Genomic DNA, 25,094 nt, shown 5'->3' with positions numbered 1-25,094 from the left:
TTTTTTTTTTTTTTTTTTTTTTTTTTTTTTTTTGTTTGGCGCAGAACAATTCCTCTTCGGTTCGTTTCGCAGTCAGTTAGTCGCCAATTTAATAGTAGCATACTTTTCAACTCTAAACAGACAAACGTTGCGCATAAAATAAAATCAAGTAAAAAGGAAATAGCGAAAAAAAAACAAAAAAAAACATATCGAGAACAATCACGACACTAACAATATAGATTACAAAAACAATAGCAAGAATTACGCGATAGCTGCAAAGCTTTATCCCCAAGCCAGTTGTCGTTGGAGTTCAAGATTATATTTGTGTAAGTGTTTGTGCCAACAGCTGGTAGCCAAGCATTGAGCCAACTCTGTACATTCAAATAGGCGCCACAGTTGCGTCACTATGGCGCAGCAGCGTTATGGGTTGGCTAAGCCACCACCACCAGCGCTACGTCACCATTGCGGCTTGAGCGGGCATTGTGGCGCGACGGATGCGGAAGTGTCTCCGACTTTGTTTGTGCTTCCGTTTGTGGAAATTTTAGATTTCACTACTTTTTTTTCTGCTGCCATCATGTGCTATTAATATTTCAGCTGCTCAATTTTTGCCACTGCCACACATGCAAGTAGATACATACACAGTCGTATAACGCTATTGTTTTTGTAGGTACTTTGTATTTTACAGATATACATACATTAATTTCGTTTGTAGTCTTCTTGCTCTACGGCAACGCATAAATTTCTAGTTTATTGTAGTTTAGTTGTGACTTCAATTGCCAACCGACCACGCTGATGCGGATTGCCTTTAGGGAAGCCCGCCGCACAAAACAAATGTGCAGATACATACACATGCAAGTTTTTGAAACTGTGGCCCAGCAGCCAAAAGGAGTGGCTAGACTATTTTCTGGGTTATGATAAACTTCAAACTATCTGCTGTCTAATGTTAAGTAATGACCGAATTTTCTGCATCGAATCGGTTCTTAGAGACTCCCATCCGGGTCTATACGTGGCTCTTCCTAGTGTGGGGCTTCAGATACAAAAAGCTCTCCGTCACAGAATATATGCAATCTGGGCATTCCTAGATGAGTCCGGCGCATTCAAAAGTGTCTCTGCTGACCCACCTCCATAGATTATTTAGAGATAGCTCGAAAATCGTATACATTGCGGATAGTATTGAAGAATGGAGTTCATAGAGTTAGGAACAGTTATCCAAAATAATTAATATCCTAGTCACAAGGATCAAAAACGTCACCTTGTTTTAAAAGTTAAAATTTTTGAATCTTCGTATAATATATTAATTACGAGAAAAATCTTTTTTCGTCTTTCGGGATGATTATATAAAGATGAAAATGGCTTACGTTTTCTGCTAATAATAATATGGGACTGCCGCCCTGTTGGTAACGGGTTCAAAACCTGTGACATGGACTTTATTTTTTTTATTTTTTTTAGTTATATTTACAGATTCTATTTACAGTAGCGTAAAGCGACGCGCTATACATTACTTTCGTATGACCTCGCTGTGGAGAAATTTTTGCATCTTTCCGTGCATGGGTTATAGGGGCTATCCATTACTTTTTGCATTCCCTGACATTACCTTTCCCCACTGGGTATGTAGATACATTCGAACGTAGGTAGCTGCATGTGTGCGCATTTTTATTTTTTTCTCGCCCCATCGTCTCTCCCTCGTCGGCGACTCACTTTAAGCAAGAAGCTAAAAACTTTGCTGGCGCCAGACTTACTGACGCGCCCGGCAGTCAAGTTGCGTGGCTGCTGACGTTGGCAACATCTTCCTCAAATTGAATGTTGTTATTTCAGTTTTTTTGGTTTTTCATTCGAAGTTTCCAACTCCAATTGTTGTCGTGCTTTTGATTTTGCTTTTTTGCGTTGCCAAATTTTTTGAGATATTTGCTTTGCAGGAGTATGGCAGTCATTTGAAGTTTTCAGTTTACTTTTACTGGCATACTAACTGTTTTTTGACGATTGTTGTCATCACCGTAAATATTTTGGATGTTCTTCGTCTTTGGGAGTTGTTGTTATGATGGCGCTCATTATTCGCATAGTTTTCATACTTTTCTCCAAATAATGTTGCCTTTATTCTGCCTTGTGCAAGGGCTGTCAAATTTTCGTGCTCTTTTCTCAGCATCTTCACATGCATGTTAATTTATGTTGTAGTTGCAAACAAGAATAAGGTAAAAAAAGGTGTAATTTGAAGTGGCGCCCAGCACTCTAATGTTCTATCGCAGTGAAAGAGCTGCTTTTACAATCCAACAATTCGAATAGCTTAATCCGAAAAAGAACCGGTTTAGCCAAACTTTAGTATGCCAAGTTTTTACGAGACCACAAATTCATGTCCACTTTGTAAATGGCAAAACCATTATGTCGAGTTTTTAAGTGGCCAAATACTCGCAAGTGTCCAAAAATCTTTTACCATTTTCGAATTATCAACCACTTTTTCCAGTGACGTAAAATTTATGTGCGATTTATAATTGACCAAGAAATTAGGTCTACGTTTTTTTCTATTTTTAAAGTGGCCAAGTGTGTATGTGCAGCTTTCAAAAATACAAAAAATTATTTCGTGTTTTCAAATTGCCGTATATAATTTTTTCAGTTATACATACATATAGTGCACGAACCAAAAATTTATGTTTAGTCTTAAAGTGGCCAGAAATTTATGTCCAGTTTTCTAAATTACTAAAAATTTATGTTTAGTTTTAAAACTACCAGAAATTTATATCCAAATTTTAAAAGGCCAAAAATTCATAAATGGCCGGTTTTAAAATGGCCAAAACTTTCTGTATGTCCAGTTTTTAGTTAACAAAAATTATTTTCGGTTTGGAAATTTCTAGCTTTTAAAAAAATTTTTTGAAGAAACCATGAAGAACATCACAAAAAATGCAGTCTTTTAATAAAACTATTTTCAGCTTTGTTTTTTCCTTAGCATGTCAAACATCTCAATGCGATTTTTGTATAAATGCAATTTCAGACAAATTTTCTACTTACCATTAGAATTACAAAAATATAAAAATAAATGAAAAGCATCAAACTTCAATGGCTGCAATTGAAAAAAAAACGTCAAGCAACAACAATGACATTTACATGCATTACTATTATTGACTCTAAAAATTTAAATCGATTAAATCCGCAATGATTGAAATGACTACAGCTTTGCTATTGTTGTCATTTACGAGTATGTAAACACTTTCGTTTTCCCATTCAATGTCAGTGCACGAAATTATAAAATATTAATTTCTCTTTGATTTTTACGTTGACAGTAGAACAAAAAACATTTTGAAGTGCAAGTGAAAAAAAAAAGAAACAGCATGGTGGAATAATAACAAGGTGTTGTCAGTAGCGACGTGTTTGTTGTAATTTTGACAACATCGGCATGCTTATTTTCAGTGCTGCCGATCTTAATTTTTATAGTACTATTCGTTGGGAAATAGTATCTAAAATCTCCATTTAGTAGTACCGCGATTTTTAAAGAACTTGGTGTTTTTAGAACGATATTAATATTTAAAATTGATGGATTTGTATAATTTTTGTCCTCAAAATATAAAATATAAAAGATATCGTGGTTATCAATGGAAAAACATGTACACAAAAATCGTATGGAAAGGCGATTTTTTTATATTGAATATCTTTTGCTGCATTGTCATAATATCGAGCCAAATGGACTACTGATACACTAGAATATAGCGGTTAAATTACGATTTCGCTTATATTATCGATATTTATGTGTTATAATCTATTTAAAAAATCATTAATAGTCTTATAGGAAATTGCTTTATTTTACGGCCTTTACTTTTTTATAACTTACAATATATGTCCAAGCTGTGTGGAGCTGACGATACAAACATATATTCAGGCTTATGAGCCTGTAATTATATATTTTTCTACATTTAATTCGAAATAGTATGCACATACGGATTAAAAGTAGTAAATAATTAGTACCTTTTATATTACTTTAAAATGCGTAACCGGAATAGACCTGCCGAAAAAGTGAGGTTAAGTTACTGACAACACCTTGTTATTATTACACCATGAAGAAACAGAATTACATAAATTTCGAACTCATGTGTAAACACACAAATACACATGCATACATACATACATATTTATGAATGCATGTAACAATAAAAAATTGAGAAAATTTGTTATTGGCTTTGCGCTGAATGAATTACATGCAGTTGAATTTTCACAAAATCTGTGCAAATATTTGGCTATGCAATCGACTCCATTTTGCATCAACACAAAATAGAATTAAACAAACAAAACTCGGCGCCATGGAGCCGGCGATGAAAGAATGCAAATTTTACGCCACAAAGTTGCCGTGGCTGTGTGTGTGCGATCGTGGGGTGGTTCTTTTGTCACTCATACGCCCCGTGTCACTCAGCTGACGCATATTTTCTTTTATAGTTTCTCGCATGCGGGCGTTTAAATTGAATTAAAGCATTGAAGTTTGTTGGCTAAAAAATTGGAAAATATACTACATATTTACAAAAAATAGCATTTGCATAAATCCAACAATAAAAAGTTCGTTTTTTTTTCATTTTGTATTTACGGCCATTGTTTTACAAGCATTAAATTTTTTCCAAACTGTTTGTCAACAGATTTCTGCTGGAATTATTTTATTACGCTAAAGCGAAAAATAGGCACTATTTACATAATCACCAATCCAATTTTTTTGCTTATCTACAATATGTGTGTACGCAATGACATTTTAATAGGCTGCTGCTGAATTGGATGTATTTGGTTGTTTGTACAAAATGCTTAAAGCTATTTGCAACTGCGAGTGCTTTAAAAAGTCGTAAATAAAGTTTTAGCCCGATAGAGATGACAAATTTTTTGAACATAAAAAATATATGCAAATAATTGTTTACAATTCATTTTTGCATTGAAATTAAGTTGCACTTCACCGCTTCGCAAGCGCTTCAACAGCGCCTTCTGTTCGCTTTCACAATTGACATGTACGCATGCAAGTGCACACATGTATGTATGTACACGCATATGCACACTTTTGTAACTCATGCGGACGGACTGCTGTTGAAAGTCAGTGGCATTATCGCTTGGCAATCACAGACGGTTAAAATGTGCACAAACATAAAAAAACGAAATTAATCGGAAAAAAGTGTTGAAAGGCAAAAGGTGAAATGAGTTTTTTAAATTAATACGCATGTAAATACATACATATGTATGTGTATATGTATCTCTATGAAAGAGTACACTTTTTATTATGTCTTACTTTATCACCTTGTTGCACAAAAGCGTAGTGGATATCGCAATTGCCATTTTGTTGGAATTTCTGTAGCTTTAGTCATTTCGCTTTTTTCCATAACATTCATTTCGATGAACTCGGTTGGATTTTGCGTACTGCATTAACGATCATGTTTTAATTTTCCAGCGAAAAATATGCTGTTGAAAGAGATTGTGCATTAATTTTAATTACAGTTTTTTTTTTTATTAAAACTTTCAAGTTAAAATTTGTTATATTCACTTTTCAGTCAGTTTTAAAAATTTAATCAATGTTTGACGGAGTTTTGTAGACCTAATTACGCTCCTCTGTTTTACATTTTTACAACTACTGAATTTGTGTGCTTAACACATTAACAACTCAAGTCTGGAAATTTTTTTACTAAAATACTCTAGACTTTAATTACACTGTAGGGAAAATCTTAAATTTTCAAATGACACAAAAAAAGCCATAACACGTAAACTTATTTAATAATGGGTGCTGGACTATGGGTCTGTATACCGTTTTTTTTTTGAATCAGATCATTTTCGGAAGATAATTTCATTTTTTTCTGAGAAAAAACCAACCTTTTGTAATTTTTTTCCACTTGTATTAAAGCCTGTTTCTTTGCCAAAAAATCAAGTTACTAACAATGCAAATCAATAGATAAATAAACAGCTTGGAATAGTCAAATAAAAAAGTGAAAAGGAAATTACACTGAGAAGAAACGCATTGTAATATTAAGAAAAATGTTGATTTGATGAATTTGGTGATATGAGTAATGAGTTGATTCGAATTCAACATTTGAAAGCACATTTACATGTCTGGCAGTAGCGCAAAGGTGCTTGCCAAAATTTGTTAATTTCCAGAGGGTCAGTGTTCAAGTCCCATTGGAGGCAGCAAGGCTATTAATTTTGTTTTATCTTTAAAATGGAGATATCTTGGGAAAATTACCTGGTCTGGAAAAACGGTAAACATATCCGTAATCTACGACGCAAAATGAAGTTTACGTGTCTCGTTGTTTTTTGTGTCATTTGAGCGTCCCTACAGTGTTATTTACACTACAAAAAATTGATCAAAGAGTGTTCGGACCCTCCTTAGAGAAATACCCGGCTGACATAACCACAGTAAAGGAAATGCGAAATGAACGTGGGCACGATTGGTGTGGAATTTTTAGTTGGGCGGAGACATTGACAGCTCATATCCAGGTTGACCCCCCTCAGTGAACGAATTGCTACAATCCGCATGAAAACTAAACATATTTGGTCCCACCATCCACTCTTAATCCATAAATGAGCAGTGGAAATCGATCTCCCAATCTCTTCGTACCGCTGCGGCTAGCTACTATCACCCATAGAGCAACAGCTGGTATAACAAAAAGTGTCGCGATTGATTGGTTGGTTTTTAAACTTTAATTAAAGCAGGTCAGGGAACTTGCTATTTCTCTCCAACGAAATCTGTACCTTCAATAAAATATTTTTTTACTTTTAGTTCACATTGCACTCTAATAAACGCGAGTTTTTAGTTTTTTAAATTATAATTTTATTTTATTGGTACGAATGCATGATGTCGATATTCATTCGATTTATCGCGAATTGGGCAATTTTCTTTTTTGTTTTGATTATTTTAGGACATCGCCGTGGGCGATTTTGGCTGATTTTTCCCATCAAATCCATTTTTTTTTTTTTTTGTACGATACCATGTAAATGCGTTCGTAATATTTCGACAGTCGAAATACGTGAAAAGTGGAGTTTGAGCTTTGGTTTGGTTGGCAACTCTTTGTATATATAATATATTAATTATAAGTGATTTTTTTTATTTATTAAACTGTAGGAACGCTAATATTGTATAAAAAACGCCGAGACACTTAAACTTAATTTTTGGTCGTAGATTACGACCCTGTATACCATTTTTCTAGATCAGGTAATTTTTCTAAGATATGTTAATAATACGTTTGTATTGCGATTGAAAAAAATCAAAGTTTAGTAGGAAAAAAGTCTAATATTTAATAACATACTACTCGTTCCCGGCGTATGAGTAACTTTCTTTTCAGGTACCTTTCAGGTTTGAAACTTAAAAAAAAAAATTGTCTATCATTTGGCCTTAAAGTTATCAGCCTGGAAATTGCACTGGCAACGTTGTAAAAGTTGTACTCACCTATAGGATCGGCAACACTTAAGTTTAGTTCTTAGCTTATGTATAAGTTTTTTTCTTAAAAAGAAATGCGAAAATTTCGTATAAAATTTTTTTTTCAATTATTACTTTTTTCCTTACAGGAATTAAAGCCAGTTGGGAAGAATGGTGGACGTATGATGGCATCTCCGGTAAGTAAATGGTGCAAAATTTTCATTATTATAATTTTTTGCCGTTTTAGCCTTGGAATATTAATGAAAAGAAAAGAAAATAATTTCTCTACATGTGAAATAGCCCAAAACAGATAAAAGTGTTTTTTTTTTGTACCCATTTTTCCTTCTCACGTATGAATCGTGCAATTTAATCAATTAGGAATGTCATTTTATACGAAGTTCATTGTCCCTTGGCACTCACAAGCTGTGCACAAGTAAATAAAAAGTCCAAATAGGTTACTCTTACTTTGTTTTAAAAATTTTTATTTTTCATTGTTTGCAATGGCGCATTTCATTTTATCAATCAACATCAGTCCAAATCGACAGTTATTGAGGGTTGTCAAAATCAGCTTGTGCGCCAGATGTCCAGGTACATATGCATACATACATATGCGCGAGAAAATAAATAGGGACGCGACATTTTAACAAATGTTAGCAATTTTTCTTTTCTTTATATAATGTTTATAATTTTCTTACGAAAGTTCACTAGCTCACTGTCTAATAAAAACCACCTAAGTCGGTGTTTTAACTTAAAAAATTTTTGCAAAGTTTCTACAAAGTTTCAAACTTTTTCATAAGGGTTTGACTACAATATTTTTATATGAGCGACAGTAAGTCCTAGCTACTTCAAATGTGTATACCTAGAATTTTTTAATTCTGAATATTTAGTTTGAAATTTTGATGCACATTTGTTGAATTTCGTCGAATTTTTATAAGTCTTGTACAAAGTTTGAAGCGTTGGCTTAGGCTGCGGCTATGAAAGCCCGTTTTTTTGTGTTTTGACGAAATCATCAGAACAGAAGTTCGTCGAATACGCATGCACAGTTACCGTAGCGTTGTGTGATTTTTGTTAGATAGCGAGCTATAAATAAACAAAAGAAAAATAGGTCCAACTTTTTTTATACATATGTAAATTAGGGTGTTCCCAAGTCCAACAAATCTTCTGGATCCGATTGCCAGTAGCAAATTTTCGACGAATTTTGCTAAAAAAAACTAGAAGAACAGAATTTAGAAGAGATCGTCTATGCCAAAATAAAAAAAGGCTTTGATTTTCATCAGCATATGGTGAAAGTCGGAAAATTAAAAAACAAGAGACTATCGAACTGAAAGTAAACTTTTTCTTGTGATAAATTTGAGATTTTTAAGGTTGTAACAACGCTTTTAAGGTCTTTGAGTTTTAATTCAGTGATCCAATAAAGCGGGTGCTATCCAAAACTCGAATATTTGCATTTTGTGGATAAATCGGCTATTTGAATTTCGTGATTTTATTATTAGTTCAAAGACAAATCGAGTTCGACGACCTCAGAAAACTTTTTTACCACATTTAAAATCTGAAATTTTTGACCAAGAAAACTATTACTTTCATTTTGATGGTTTTCTTAATTTTTTGAATTTGTCGGCTTTCACCACTTACAGAAAAAAATCTAACATATACGCCTCTATAATGAGGAAACTCAAAATGTCGATTTACAAATTTGTTGCACGCACAACTGGCTCACCTGTCCTCAAAATTTGAGCCGCACATCACAATTCAGAGCGACTAGTCCAACCGCATTTCGATCAGACACTGTACTATATATGTATGTAGATTTGCATGCATATATGAACGTAGTTTGAGAGCATTTCTGGTGGCCGGCGTAATGCCCGTGCTTGCGTGGAATCACTGGGCAGGAGCAGGTTCATATCCTGTCACACGCAACATAAAAATGAAGGCAAAAGGTGCATACCCCTGTTATGAAAAGGCCCACCTAGAAAATCCACCGTGTTCTAGAGTTTTTTCATTGTAAGTCAATATACCAGACCCGCATCAAAATTCGAAGTAGAAGCACGGCCAATCACCGAACGGGGTGTGTACGCGCCACCTATTTAATTTGTTTTTTTTTTGTATGTTTTGAATTGCATTTAATACCAACATTGAACGCAGTCACAATGAGTTGACATGAATGACATGTGACCTGTCGAAAAGTTTGCGTGGTGCGCGCACAATCGCAGAAATGCATTTGTGTGTTGTACATATTTACATACATACCTGAGTACAGCAAAACCCACATACCGACTCACCCACCGGCTATTTGAAGTGAGTGTAAAGGGGAAATATGAGCGACAAACGGCTGTTGACTTGGACACGAATGACAGCTGGGGATACGCGTGCAATGAATAAAAAATTTAATATTTCCGCTATATAAAACAACAAATACATGTGTACATTTCCAGTTACATAGGTGCAAATGCTTGCTTGCATGCAACTTTATATGTATGTATGTATGTATGCATGTGTAAGACTGCATTCCCTACAAGACATTGCTGAGCACTTTAGGCAAAAATTCTCACACATTTACACTTTTGTTTTTGTAGTACGGCATAAATGAGTAGTTTGACTATTAGTACTGAGGACTTTCTGATGACAACATTGAGGGGAAAGTACTCAATTTTTTCCCATGGCCTGAACGAAAATGAGGACTTTGATAAGCACTTTTGTGATTAGGGATAATGATAATATGAGTACTCATATGATACTCAGCTGTCTTGTAGGGTTCATGGCATTTTATTTACATACATATACGCGCATTCACTTTGATGGAATCGGATAATAAATGGAAGCGCTTTCATTCACCTCACTCAGATTGCGAGTTAGTTGTTGTTGTGTTGTCGCTGTAATTGTTGGTGGTGTTGGTGGTGTTGGCGGTGTTAGCGGTATTGCTGGCAAGCAACTATTCGTGGCCTGCAAAATCCATCAACTGACATTGGATAAACTTCCGCGCGCAACGACTGACATTCACATTGACGCCGGGACATGGCTCGTGGCTGCATTTTAAAATGGAAGTAATTAAAATTGAAGGGCGAACACTGAACTTTAACTGAATGCAATAAAATATTTTTAAATTTAAAACGAAGCGAATTTCATCGGCGTTGTGCTGTGCTGGAATTTATTGGGCATAAAGTTCTGCGCTTGCCGTTATTTTTTTTTCATTTTGAGCTGCAAAGTAAGTGTTGGTGTTGTAAAAATGAGGTCAGACTTTTTCTTAAAGGTGTAATAAAGCGATAAGCCTTTGATTGTCCGTCAGTTAAAGTAAAGTAAAGTATTCACCAGATTTTGAGAGTGAGTACTACACTTAAATATCAGAGAAGAAATTGAGTATGAATTTTGTTATAGAAAGCTAAAAATTAAGTTTTATTAGTTTGAGTAAAAAAAATACTTATTATTTCTTCGATTTTTTTTTTGAAGACAAAAATGTAAGTCATAGTTTTTCTGACATTTTTTGAGCACAAAATGACTGGTAAATTTACTTTTGCCTTTAAGGCATTCATAAAATGCAAAATTAAGATTTAAATGTACACTTGCCAAAACATACCCCGAAAAGGGAAACTCCTAAAAATTTCAAAAACAAATATCTCAAAATTTCCGAAACAAATCCTTGAGAGTTCCGAAAAAAACCTGATATTCCGAAAGGTACCAATAAAATAAAACAATGTATCACGAAAAGGAAAAAAATCTGCAGGCTACCGAAAAAAATCCCAAAGTTTCAAAAATCCCGTGAATACGTGAAGTCCCGAAAAACCCCCATAAAATTCTTTAAAAATCCTAAAACAGCTAAATTAAAATCCCTCAAAGCTACGAAAAATTGCGAAAACAAAAATAAAATTCCCGAAAAAAATTCCGAAAAGTCCCTAGAGCTCCCGAGAGGTGTCAAAAAGTTCGGACAGAGAAAATCGTAAGTATTCCAGAAACAAATTTTACAAAGTTTCGAAAAAAGTCAATAAAAGTTCCAAAAAAAAACCTGACATCCCGAAAGGTCCCAATAAATTAAAACGGTGTATCGCGAAAAGGAAAAAATCAGCAGACTAGGGAAAAAATCCCAAAGTTAATCAGAAGTCCGGAAAAAACAATAAAAATTTTTGAAAGGTCCTAAATAATCGAGATAAAAACCTGCCAAAACGCGAAAAATTAAGAAAAAATCATAAAAAGTCCCTGAAAAATTGTATTAAAAAATTTAGAAAACTTTCGATAAACCCCGAAAGGTCCCGAGAGGTCTTAAAAAATTTAAGCGAAAAGTATAGAAAAATATTCAAATAGTTTGCAAATAAATTCCAAATTTTCTCGTACAATTTCGAAAAGCTGGTGTTTCCGATAGGACAGCAGTATGATGTATTGTGGAAAAGTTTTCTGTCACTGCTGGCTTCGGCATTGTGCCATTTTCAGTGTGATGTTTCGTTGAAACCAGTTTGTCTCCAAATCAAATTTGACAAGGAATGACGGAAAATCGTTCCACAATACATTATTCCACTTTATTATCAATGCGTGGAAAATGTATGAGGAAAAAATCAGTTATCCCCCTGCGTGGGCATAGCTTGTTCAATACATACATTTAGTGCCCACTATCGATCTAGATACGTAATATAAAGCTTCTTTGCATTTTATATACACTTTTTCTTAATCGATGTTTTGTCTTTTCCACTTTTATAGGACCAAGTTTTTGGGGCCTTATCAATCCACAATGGAATATGTGCAATAAAGGGCGACGCCAATCCCCCATAGACGTAGTGCCCGACAAATTACTCTTCGATCCGTACCTGCGGCCGTTACACATCGACAAGCACAAGGTAAGAGCTACATATGTACGTACTTATGTATATAGAATATGTATATAGAATTTTTTTAGCGAAATAGACTTTAGTTGGGTACATGTACTCTTTTAAAGAATGGTAATAATAAATACAGTGGATCGCTACAAAAAAGTTTCTTTCTTCCAAAAAGGGAACACAAATAAACGGTTCCACACTTTAAATAAAATTACTGTGATCTAGAAGCACCACAGAAACGACTGGCGTGCTTTGCGGAACTCGGTCAAAATCGTTTAATCGTATAAATGTTATATAAGATATTTCGAAAACATTTTTTTTTTAATTTTTAGAAAAATTTTAGTTATTTTATTTTTTTAATTTAGTTTTTTTATTTTTTTTTTATGTATGTTACCGCATAACTTCGGGCCACGTTAACCGATTTCTATAATTTTTAAAGTAAAGATGTTTCCCCACAGGTGGTATCATACTAATTTGGTTTAAATCCAATCATTGGATCATGAAGAAACTAATGATTATCTTAAATTTTTATATGGGAATTGAAGTCGGTTTTGTTTTTTGCTTAAAAATTACATGTTTAATGTTTCTTTTTAATGCGTAAAGTGTGCACAAAGAAATGTCAACAAAAAAATTATTTAAACTGAGCACTTGAAACTTGTACTTTATTATACTAAAATTTTCTGAAAATTCAAAAAAAATAAAAAATAATACAGAAAATTTTGCTGGCTCATTTTTGGAACTTCGATATACAACGTCAAACCGATATAAGAAATGTTAACTAACTTTTAGAAGCCTTTTGGTATTTTATGCATATGCTGGGCAGCCTTAATGCCAAAGACAGCTATGTATGAGAATCGAGAGTTGCACCTTTTCCTACGTAAATTTCCCCGAACAGCGAAACTTTCCCACCGACTAGAAGAACTTTCACGATTTCATGTTGAGATTTTTCTACTCTCCTGATTGAAGTAACTTCTTTACTTTCCAAATAGGAAGAATGTTACGCCTTGCCATATGACCTCTAATATTCTGGAGATATGGTCAACCATGTCGTTCCCTACATTACCACAAAACTGCGAGGCAACCTTGAACATTTACCTAATTACAGGGTTGGTTATCTCAGTATTTCCTGAACCTCGTCATGAATAAACTTAAAGCTCAGTTATGCTATCTTGAGTTATAAATGCTACTAAGTCATGTCAAGTCATGTAAAGCTAAGTACGCATAGCTTAGCGTTTACTCACAGATCTCTTTTGGACTAACATTCGCTGCATTATTACCTACAGAGGAGCGTTGAGATCATATTTCCGCGCTTGCTCTCATAGATATCTCATTAAAATAATAAACTTTTTTCTTTTTACAAATTAAAAAAAAAAATCAATCCAATTTACGACTAATAAGCAATATTCCAGCAAGTTAAAAATTTTTTGAGTACATTTGTTCTTTAAAAATCAACTTAAATTCGCACATTCTACACAACCGAAAGGAGGAAAAAGACGACAATCAGTAGCTCAAAGCCATTTGTTTTCTCTTTTCTTTTCAATTTTCGTCGCATCGTTTGCTGTCTGTTTGCACGCTCGATTGGCTGATTGTTTGAATGCTTAACTTTGTTGGCTGGTTGACTGGATGACTGCTTGTTTGGCAAACTGCTGTCTCTTTTACTAACTGACTGACTGACTGGCTGTGTTCTTGGTTCGCTTGCTGTTTGCTGTTTGCTGTTCACTGTTGGCTGTTCACTGTTGGCTGTTATCGCCCAGGTTTCCGGTACACTACACAACACAGGTCAATCGCTCGTCTTCCGCGTCGACAAGGACACAAAGCAACCGGTTAACATCACCGGTGGCCCACTCGCCTATCGCTATCAATTCGAAGAGATTTACATACACTATGGCACAGAGAACAGTCGGGGGTCAGAGCACTATATACAGGGTTACAGTTTCCCCGGTGAGGTAAGTGTAAGCCCCTATACTCGCATGGACATACATATGTATGTATGTAAATGAGACAACAGCAAATTGTTGGTTTAACAGACATTTTTCACTTTTGCGCTAATCCACACTCGTCGTTCTTTCACTTCATTCATTCTTTTCAACTGTCATTCACAGATACAAATTTACGGCTTCAACAAGGAACTCTACCACAACATGTCCGAGGCGCAACACAAATCGCAGGGTATTGTCGGCCTCTCGCTGATGGTGCAAATTGGGGAGACACCAAATCCCGAACTACGAATTATAACCACCACATTTAATAAGGTTTTGTATAGAGGTAAGTTTACTCTAAAAACTCACACTCAACTAGTGTGTGTGTGAGTGTGTGGGTTGGGGCAGGATTTGTCGATTGGATCAAATGTCAACGACTTGCGCTTCAAATGCGGCTGAATGCCAGTGTTGCCAGAAAAAATTTGTTAAAAACCATAAAAAGGTTACTGAAACTATAAACACAATCTTTTTTCTCTAGAAATATCTTCATTTATAACAAAAACTCTCTTCTTATTTGCGCATTCATCCTTTCTATATGATGATGTTTCTATAAAGTTAATTACAGAAAATTTTATTAAATTAAATAATTTAAGTTAAATTTAGAAACCAAAATTACTTACCTTTTGGTTTTAACAAAGAGCGATCCATACTTTTTATTTTGTGGAAATTTATAAAGCCGAGTGTGAGCTGCACAATGCCGAGTTTGAGCGCGAATTTGGACAGACAAAATCAATTCAAAAACATACTCGTAAAAATCTGTATTAATATCTACCTGGCGTGCAAGTTAAATTGATAACAAAAACGAAAAATATGTTTCCAACCATCCCAAAAAAAAATTAATCTTGAAGCGCTGGCAGATATCTTCACTGCGAACATTTTTTGTATGGAATTTTATTTTGTTGTAATTATCTTCATGTGAAGATTTTTCGGTTTATTTATGAAAAATATCTTCACACTTCTGGCAACACTGCTAAATGGGTGTGTGTGTGTATGTGTGTGTGCGAGCGCGCGTGCCGAAAAGAGAAATTAACAAGGCATGCAAGTTATTTCCGGTCAACAAAGTGCAAAGGCTCGATTCAAATACGAGTGAGTGCAAGCATTTGCCTGCAACGCGAGAATACTGCAAATATAGAGAGATGAGTGTGTGGCATGGCTTGATGGAGGAGTTGAGCATTAAATACACGCCGGCCCAGCTGGTGCCAGTGGTGGGTTTTCCTGCGCTAGGTGCAAAAAGTCAGAAAAAATTGTGTACTACTTAGGTGAGTTTTTTCCGGCACGAACAATAATAATTATGCGCCGAAGACTTGGCTCAATGTTAGCGACCTGAAAGCAGAAATCAAAAATAGAAAGCGAAAAGTTCGAAAGAAACCTACAATTCTTACCGTTTGCATTTTCATGGCTCAAAATATGCAGCACACACATCCACCACACAGCACATGCGGAAGAAGCCACTGTATGTAGATTTGTTACCAACATTTATCGCCAACAATTACTTTCAGCGCTGCTGAGGCGAACGGCAAATGAAAAAAAAATGCAACAACAATAACAATGCCGACTTAACGCTTAATGATGGCCACCATTTGATGGCGCAAAATTATGCGCCGCCAAATGCAATAAAAACGCCGGTTCATAATATAATAACATGGCAGCGGCGGCACACTTACAGTGTTGCCACATTGCCTTCCGCTGGCACTTTTGCTGCACAAATCACACGCCAGTCAGCTGTGGCCAAACACTTGGCGGATCGTGTCATTTGTAGCGCCAACGTTCTCGTCATTTCGCCGCACTAGAAGAAACTAACTGGCAGGCATGCTAGTGTTGTTGTGTTTGCTTGTGGGCTTTCCTTGCCAAAGCTTGTGGGATTAGAGCGGCTGAGCGATATCTGGAAATAAGAGCACATATACACATTAGGCTGACTGAAATAATAATAATAATAATATATTTTGGCGATGCGATAAAAATTAATAAAATCGAAAATTTAACAAAATATGATATATTAATAAAAAGTTATTTTTGAGTACATAATAATTTGAAAATTTTCTGGAAAAACCTCATAACTAAAGAAATTAAAAATTTAGGTAAACGGCTTTATTTAATTATTTTATTGACGTTTTCGAAGGGTTTTGCTGTGCTGTAAAAATATTCATTGCCGATCTAGACGGGGGTTTTCTGAACTAAAAAATCAGTAACTGGTTTTTCTTCAAATAATTTTGTTCGAATAACTCGAAAAACGGTTTTAGAAAAAAGTCGAATAATCGCGCATCCTAATATTCACCGATCCTACTTAATATAAATAAAGAAGCTTGAAATTATACTAAAAATATTTAAAAGTTATGTAAGTAGCAAAAAATATATCGCCGTATTCATAAACTTCAAAGTTAGTTAGAAAAAATTAGTTTTCAAATAATTCAAAAAAGTTTTCTGAAAAAAACAATATTTATTCGTAACGAAAATGTACGGCGAATATTGGGAAAGTTTGTATATATTGATAACCTGATGTCAGATTCAACTTCAGCGCGCCAAAAACCGATGGAAAGTTTAGTCCGGCCTCAGACTTCGAAAAATGTAGGTGTTTGTATTTTGACAAATATAATCCTTAAATTAATTCTAGGCCAAAACGTTATTGTTTTTAGCTAAGCAAAGCGGAAAGAGTAAAATAAGAAAAATTCTGATTTTAGGAAGCACTTTTAACAAATTTGTATACGTTATAGGGTGGCAGCCATTTTTGACACTTACCTAAAAATTTATGTTTTATGGATCACAACGTTTTTCCAGCAAACAAAGAAACAGAAACGCTCATCTGTCACTTGGGGACCGACCCAATCTAATGTATATGCACTTTTTTCTCGTGAAATTTTTCTTAAAAGTAAGCATAATCTTAAATTTCAATTCTTCCATAACTGGAATATTTTATACTCTTAAAATTGCAGGTTCACATAATATCTGTACTTTTCACAAAGTAGCCTCAGAACAGGGTTAATAAAGATGAAGTCCGCTCTGCCACCGGAAGCTTTGGCTTCCATCTGCGTAGGCTTTCCCGATCATCTAATCGCCTTAGCTTTTAGCCTTTATTAAAAAAGTATTATATTGGCAGGGCCTTCGACCAGACAAACTGGGGGATTGACAATAATTGCTAAATCATTATTTTTTCACTTTTATTTTTTCCATCAGAGTTATAGTTAAATTTGTACTTTGTTCGGTCAAATTCAATCGTTACTTTCATCTTTGGTAAATTTTAATTTCATTTGGTAGGCATTCTAGTGAGGTAAACAGTTTTCCGAGTGGCCACGCCGAGGCAGGCGCCACTCGGCAGCGCAGTAGGATGCACAGTACAGGCCGCTACGCTGTTGTACGCGGTTGCAGGAAGCAATGCAAACAGTAAAAGTGGCAGTTAAATTTTGCCATTAAAACCTTCTTTGACACGTCGTCACGCCAAGCCCTAGCAGCCGATGCCTGCTGCATTGATCACTAGCTTGCCGAGGGCGAGAAAGTAGCAGCAAAAATTGAGCTGTAGAAAAGTTAGTGCTTGAAGATTTTATGAAAAAAAAAAAATCATAAAGTAAATAAAAGAAAAAATAAAATAAAAAAGTTTGTTGGAGAAAATCAAATTCAGAATATGTTTGCAAAGAAAACGAATAACAAGAAGAAGAAAAATAGAACGAAAGAAATGGAATTATTCCTCAATTTTGCGCCACCTTTGTTATAACGGGTGATTTTTTAAGAGCTTGATAACTTTTTTTTTAAAAAAAACGCATAAAATTTGCAAAATCTCATCGGTTCTTTATTTGAAACGTTAGATTGGTCCATGACATTTACTTTTTGAAGATAATTTCATTTANCGAACCGAACACTGATTTTGGTAATAAAATTCAATGATTTGCAAGCGTTGCTCGTTAGTAAGTCTATTCATGATGAAATGTCAAAGCATACTGAGCATCTTTCTCTTTGACACCATGTCTGAAATCCCACGTGATCTGTCAAATACTAATGCATGAAAATCCTAACCTCAAAAAAATCACCCGTTAAATGACGCCAACAAAAGTTTTTACTTTGGTTGCTTGAATTTGTAGGTGCATTACCTTTTGCGAACTTAAAATAGAGAAATAAATAAATAAAGAGTTAAATAAATATGTTGTGGTATATCCGCTTCATGCGACAGTTAAAAAGTGAAATTAAGAAAATAGCGAGAACTTATTTGATACTTTTTATTTCGCCAATCGCCTTTTATGGAGACACTCTGCTTATTTAGCTAAGCTAACCAACAGCGTCCTTGACACTCACGCCTTCTAGGAGAAGGCAGTAAAGTTTTTTTACAAGGTGGAAGCATCGAATGTATATATACACCGGCATTGTGGGACTTTAACATGACCAAACCACCGGCTGCCATGTACATACATACTTCCCCCGGTACTACCGCTAAGTTTTTTTTCGGCGGCTGCTTGAGTACAAAGCTCATGCGTACATTACTGTTCTAGTGTAAACAGTTTGTTAGTAATTTCAAGATAATGGTTGAACTTATCAAGATTATTCTTCTATCTTGTACAGCTCTTCTAAGCATTGGCAACATAATTAAATAGATGAACGTGAATATGTTGAGATATTTTCATGTTATGTAGTATGATTCCCAATCATTTCGTCCAATAATTTTACCACAAGTTTTCAAGCCAAGAGTGGATAGCAGAGACGAACTCTTTTACTTGTTTGCATGATTCATTGGCCCTTCATAACTCATAACAAAACCACATCTAGCCGAATAAAACCCGAAAAAGTTTGGTCATGACAGAGAGTGCTGCCTTAGGTACCCTGCACTCCAAGTTGTTGCTTTCTCCTTACGACCTCGTTGCATTCATGAAACAAATATGTTGCGATTCCTGTTGCCGTGTAACAATATTCGCAGAAATTGTCTTATCTCAGTTTGATCATGTAGTAGCTTTTATTCACTCGCTGTCAGTTACCACCACGAACTACCCGCTAGAATACCAGCAATGCAATTTAGCCATGAATTTAGTATTGGGGTGTCTTCAGTAGTAATCAATTTAAACCTACTAGATTACCATTCACCTGCTATCTAATTAGCTTCCATTCAGAAGTTGCAGTAATGCGATTGTTACCTAGGTAACGCAGCAAACTGGTGAATTCACCAGACCTACCAGATTACCAGTAAAATTGTTCATAAATAACTAAATCTAGGGTTTCTACAGAAATTATTTCAATTGAATTTTCGGGTAGTCGCACTTTGAAGGATAAATTCTGTTCCTAGGGAGTTCAAAATTCCTCAAAACATCTCCATAAGAGATTTCGTTTCACATGAAAATTTGGCTTGTATTGCGGCCTAATTGCCGTAACCTGGCATCCCAAAATGTCTTTGTTGCAGGTATACGTTGGTCTGTCAAATAATAATCCGAAAGGAATGCCCCAAATTCACTATGGCTTATAAAGTCACAGGATTGATGATTGGGTTTTCAGTTACTCGACAGCCAATTATCGAATGGAGTTTATCTTGACTATCATAAAAAATATTATTGGTTCAAAATTATGCTAGGATTGTTATCGATCTTGTTTTAGAGGGGCGATGGAGATAATTCATATATGTATATGGATTGGGCTTGTAGCCATTTCATCAAACTCTTTCACATGCTGGTTGAGAATTTGAGAATTCCATATACATTAAATTTCTGTATGGACAAGAGATATACTTTATACAAAATAATGCACACTTTTAGGCGCACTATTTGCGCATTAGTCAGCAACGCGAATGCCCAATGGAATTTGCTTTAAAGGAAGGCAATAATAATTAACAATATTCATTTAATAAACATGTTTATTTAAATTTGTTTGCTTGCATTTCAAAAATCTTTACGGTTTTCCTCTTTGATAGGCTTTTCCACGCCCATTCGGCACATATCAGTGCGTTCACTGTTGCCAAATACAGATAATTACATTACCTACGAGGGATCCACAACGCATCCCGGCTGCTGGGAGAGCACCGTATGGATTATTATAAATAAGCCCATCTATATCACAAAACAAGAGGTGAGTATTACTTTCAAATCACATTGGAAATTGGCCGTATTCTGCTTGTAATTACTTAATTAAATTGTTTAAACCATAATCAGTTGGTAGGATTATGTCAAAACCAAATAATGCCAACAAAAAACGAAAACCCTATAACTCGTATGGAAGCTAAAAATAAAAACATAGAATATATTTACATAGAAAAAACAGCTTTATGGGCATGATTATTGGCTAATTGAACTCAATTAAGCGCACCAGCAAATTTGTTTATTCTGTGGAAAAAAATACAAATTAAATTTCGTATGTAATTTGCAATTGGCAAATAAAATTAAATGTAAGCGCAAACGCAAATAGAAATGCAGATCAGCTAGCGGTGGTGTTAATCAAATAAATGCAATTATGTATTACAATTTAAATTTTATATATGAATTTGTTGCTGGTCAATTTAATGTTAAACTAAATGATGCCAAGGATGTGTAAGACAGGGGGCCAAATAGCTGTGTACTATCGCATGCTTTAATACGGATGCTGTTATGGAATTAACCCGCTGCCTTATAGGTTGGGGGACGCCCAAGATTTTCTCATAGGATCTTTACTGTAATGCTGGCTACCGCAGCCTTGACCCACTTCCATTGTTGTCTTAGGACCCTCATGCTTTCGTCTCTCATCCTGATCGGAATATGCTTCTTGGCGACTTCAGCAAAATATGGTCTATGCGTTCTAACCCACTTATCAGTTACACGCTCCTCCTTTGCCTTGCTGGACAGGTCATGCGTTGCTGTGAATCTGACCAAGATTATTGCTGCAGCTGGTGCTGGCCTCGTGAATGTAGTGGATGTCGCGAGAAAACCGCCCGGGGTCTGCGCTGCATATTGAGGGTCATGCCCGGCTTCAGTCTGCAAACCAGGTTGGCATAAAATAGTGCCACAGGGGTCCCGGGACAGACCCCTTTGAGTAGTCAAATTGCTGTTTCGGACTAAACTTGGTCCGGTTTCACCTTGGTGGAGGTACTCTGATCCCTTTCTTGAGGGGGCCTTAAAGCCCTTTCCATCCCTTTTTATTTTTTGCTTATTGATTCCTCGTGCTCTCGCGAGCTACGCAGATTGGAGTTCGTCCACTGCGGCAGAGATCCATGATGCCCAGGCAGAGTCTTAGTACATCCTGTGTGTGGCCGCCTCCCAGAGGGCTCCGTTCGTGGCTGGGCTATTTTGGAACCCCCGCCTGCCGATGCTCGGTACGGTCTGCGTGACGCCTTGATCTAGCCGCTTCTGACCTTCAAGCCACGATCCTAAACCATTTCCGTATGACTAAGCTATTAAGGAGATTTGGTACATGGCGCTGATTTCTGATCTTAGCTGCGCACCATTCTGACATGGCAAAGCATCCTCTGTAGTGCCCATTACCAGTCAGCACCCTCGTCGAGGGCTCAGACGGCTTTAGGCTTTAAGTACAATTATAATTTTATCCTATTCCGTTCTAAATAAATATTCTCCAATAAAAGCAGCCTGAAAATTGAGTTCGCCACTTACTTAGTTACTAATTTACTCTACGCTGACTTATTTAATTTGCTTCATGAAAAGAAATGTTTAAGCACATCGGAGTATTTAAAAAGAATTGTTGAAATAAATAAAATAACACTTATGTAATTAAACATTTTGCCCAGCTGGCTTTTTTAACAAAATTTAACCAACTGTATTGAAGCAATTTGCCACGAATAAAATATAAATAAATCGAACAGTAATCATTATTGGCGAGTAACGTAGATACATACATACATACATAAGTGGCAAAGTGATAAATGTAAGTGTCTACATATGTGTAGTGGCATTTTTTCCTTGCCCGAACTGGAGCTTAATTTAAACGTAATTACGTGNTCAGTCATCCTCTAATTTCGTTTAGGTATCGATACTACTAAGCCAACGCCGCTGCTCAGTCATACAAAGCAGCGGTATTGAATGTGTATGAACAGTTGACGATCAACCAATGCCAATCCCTGGTGCATACACATTAACGCACTAGCGCCACCACATAAGTATGTATGTATGTATGTAACGGGTGATTTTTTAAGAGCTTGATAACTTTTTTTTTAAAAAAAACGCATAAANCGAACCGAACACTGATTTTGGTAATAAAATTCAATGATTTGCAAGCGTTGCTCGTTAGTAAGTCTATTCATGATGAAATGTCAAAGCATACTGAGCATCTTTCTCTTTGACACCATGTCTGAAATCCCACGTGATCTGTCAAATACTAATGCATGAAAATCCTAACCTCAAAAAAATCACCCGTTACATGCCAACTTTGCGCATACATTTTGGTTTTTGCATTTAAATGCAAATTAAGTTTATTGCAGAAAAGTAGGGCATAATCGATAAAAGCTCAATATTAAATATTTACACACGGAAGTGATTCGGTTGCTCAAAAGCAAAAAAAAAACAAAAAAATTAAAAAACGGTAATGAATAAATTATGCCGCAAAGCATGCAGAAAGAATCTTAAATAATATGTAATAACAGCAGCATGCTCATTTGTGGCAAAGGTGTTGTGAATATTTCGAAAAGAAACTTTTCAGTTGACTTAAATTATTCAAAAGCTCTGCATATTAAAAGCAGTTAAATACATATATGTATGTAGTTGAATTTAACTACAGCCTCAATGGACTCTTTTAAATTCAATGAGTTATGTTTAGCATTATCTTTATTTATCGTCTATTCACTTAGACAAAACGGGCGTTGAATAAATGTATCCAGCTTCCAAAATGTGCTTTTGGCAATACACCTAAGCTTTTATATAGAGATGGACAACAAAATGCGATAACATTGTAGGCTCTTATGATTAAGGTAGGGTTACATGACAAGCAATATTATACTTAAGGCTAAGCTACACTTGACACTTTAAAACAAGTATGTTCAATTATTGCATTATCGACCTCAAAATCTATGAGCCGGACGCAGGTAGTTAGAGCATCTTCAACAATTATTGGAAATATCTGCATACCATTTCTTGAAGACAAAAATTGTGTAACATAAGTGGAGCCGCTTATAATAGTTTTCGTAAAGAAAATCACAGGCTGTGAGTTTTTTGATAGCAAAGTAGTGGGTAAGGTAATTAATTCAAAACTGGACCTATTAGAACAGACCCCATAGAGCAAAGAAGTTACCTTAGCCCTTAAAGATCTTGAAAATGGGACTTTGCGAAAGGGCCACCTGCAGCCCAGCCGCGGCCAACATTTAATTGAAATTATTTTTAAGAAGTAAATGCCAGAGATTGTTGTTTCGGGCAATAATAAAGATTCCGACATCCAGTTCTGTTTTAAGTGTTTTATTTATAATTGAAAAACAAAGGAAGGACTTTCATTTAAACTCTAATATTAAGTATTTTCGCCCATAAGTATGGTGGGCGTGGCAATATATCAAACTTTCATATTCACTTTTTTCCAAGTGTAGAAAAGCATACAACAAATTTAAACTAATTCGGTGTTTATTAACTATTTTCGGTATGAGTTTATATGGAGTCTGCACTGCACTGTGCTGGGGCCGGTTAGAAATATTTTGTGTGGGCAAACCGACTGCCGGGTAACCTGAATGTTATTAAAGTCAATTACGGTCTTATTTTTACACTTTTATGTGCCTAGCATTATCATTAACAATTTATTATATTTTCTTATCATTTCACAGTTATATCAACTCCGACGACTGATGCAAGGCTCCGAGAGTACACCAAAAGCTCCATTAGGTAATAATGCGCGTCCCGTACAAGGACTACACCATAGAACTGTAAGGACAAATATAGACTTTAAGCGTAATAGGGTGAGTAGGCAAAAAATAAAGTGTACATGCATATGAATGTGGAAATTCGCATAAAATATTTAATATGAAATATTGAAACATTTCTCCTCCTCCTTTTGCCTTTGCGGCGCCACATTTTTTGCAGAACCAAAATTCATGTCCGACCATGTACAAGGATATGTACTACCGAGCGAATCGTTGGTCACCGGATACTGGCTTATTGATTCGTTGACCCAACAGAGGACATATGCAAATAAATGAGAATAACAATAATAATAATAATCATAGCGATAGTGCAAGTGGCACTAATAGTTATAGTTATAGTTATAGTTATAGTGAAAGAGATAACTACATTTTCCATAACTGTAATAGCAACAATGGTAATTACAATTTGTACAACTGCGAGTGCAGCTGGAGCAGGCACAACTGCGAGTGCAGCAGGAGTGGTGGAGTTAACGCAAGCAACTACGCCGCCGCGAACAGCTGTGTGCAAAATAATTATGAGCGCAGCAGGCGTAACCACAGTCGCTGCAAAAATAACAACAATAGCGGCAGGAGCGAGTGCATCAAAACAAGTGACAAATTTAATTGTAACAACAAACCCACACAAACACAAGCAACAATATGCACTGACGGAGGAGCTGCTGCATCGAGTGTCTGTAATTTTCGTACGGTAATAAATGTGCACCATAATAATCGAATTCATTATTATTGCGAAAATCAGACGAAGCGCCACGACAGCAACGTAGGCAATTTGATGCAACCGCCACTGAGTTTGTTGCAACTGTTGCTGTTGCTACCAATTTTCCTCATTTCAATACTTAATTTCACACATTTGTCACTATAATTTTCGTTGTGCATGCAGAGGTGTGAATGTATGTGTACGAGTGCACTGTACGGCAGATTAACATGCATTCATATGTATGTATAAAAGGTACTCACCTTAGGGTGACTCGCCAAAAAAGGCTTGCTTTTGTTCACCTGAATTATAAAATGTGCTATATTTAAAGACTTCTGCCAAAGTCGAGTTTTTTATAAATAAAATTACTTTTTAAAAATATTTTTTTTTAAGCAGACCTGGTGATTTTTTGGCTGAAAAAATGTTTAAAAACTAATTTTATTTATAAAAAAAAAACTAGATTTTTGGAGGTATTTTTAAATCGCTGCAGCTACGTAAA

The 25,094-nt window shown here is 35.6% G+C and overlaps 1 protein-coding gene across 1 annotated transcript in view; it reads left to right on the top strand.

Annotated features, from left to right (window-relative positions):
• The window catches only part of CARPA (Carbonic anhydrase-related protein A), a 61,012-nt gene extending 36,841 nt beyond the window's left edge, over positions 1-24,171 (top strand). The window contains exons 2-8 of the mRNA XM_017609888.1: positions 7,486-7,533; positions 12,020-12,156; positions 13,890-14,081; positions 14,238-14,400; positions 19,993-20,147; positions 23,806-23,937; positions 24,062-24,171. Of these exons, the coding sequence (XP_017465377.1) occupies positions 7,486-7,533; positions 12,020-12,156; positions 13,890-14,081; positions 14,238-14,400; positions 19,993-20,147; positions 23,806-23,937; positions 24,062-24,148 (914 nt within the window). The 3' untranslated portion in view covers positions 24,149-24,171. The remainder of the gene's footprint in view (positions 1-7,485; positions 7,534-12,019; positions 12,157-13,889; positions 14,082-14,237; positions 14,401-19,992; positions 20,148-23,805; positions 23,938-24,061) is intronic.
• The last annotated feature ends 923 nt before the right edge of the window (positions 24,172-25,094 follow it).

This window comes from Rhagoletis zephyria, unplaced genomic scaffold (genome assembly GCF_001687245.7).
Source record: "Rhagoletis zephyria isolate East Lansing unplaced genomic scaffold, Rhagoletis_zephyria_1.1 Rzeph_scaffold_00263, whole genome shotgun sequence".
Classification (NCBI taxonomy): Eukaryota; Metazoa; Arthropoda; class Insecta; order Diptera; family Tephritidae; genus Rhagoletis; species Rhagoletis zephyria.
The sequence above is the reverse complement of the archived record's forward strand: the minus strand, read 5'-3'. Positions and strand labels throughout refer to the sequence as shown.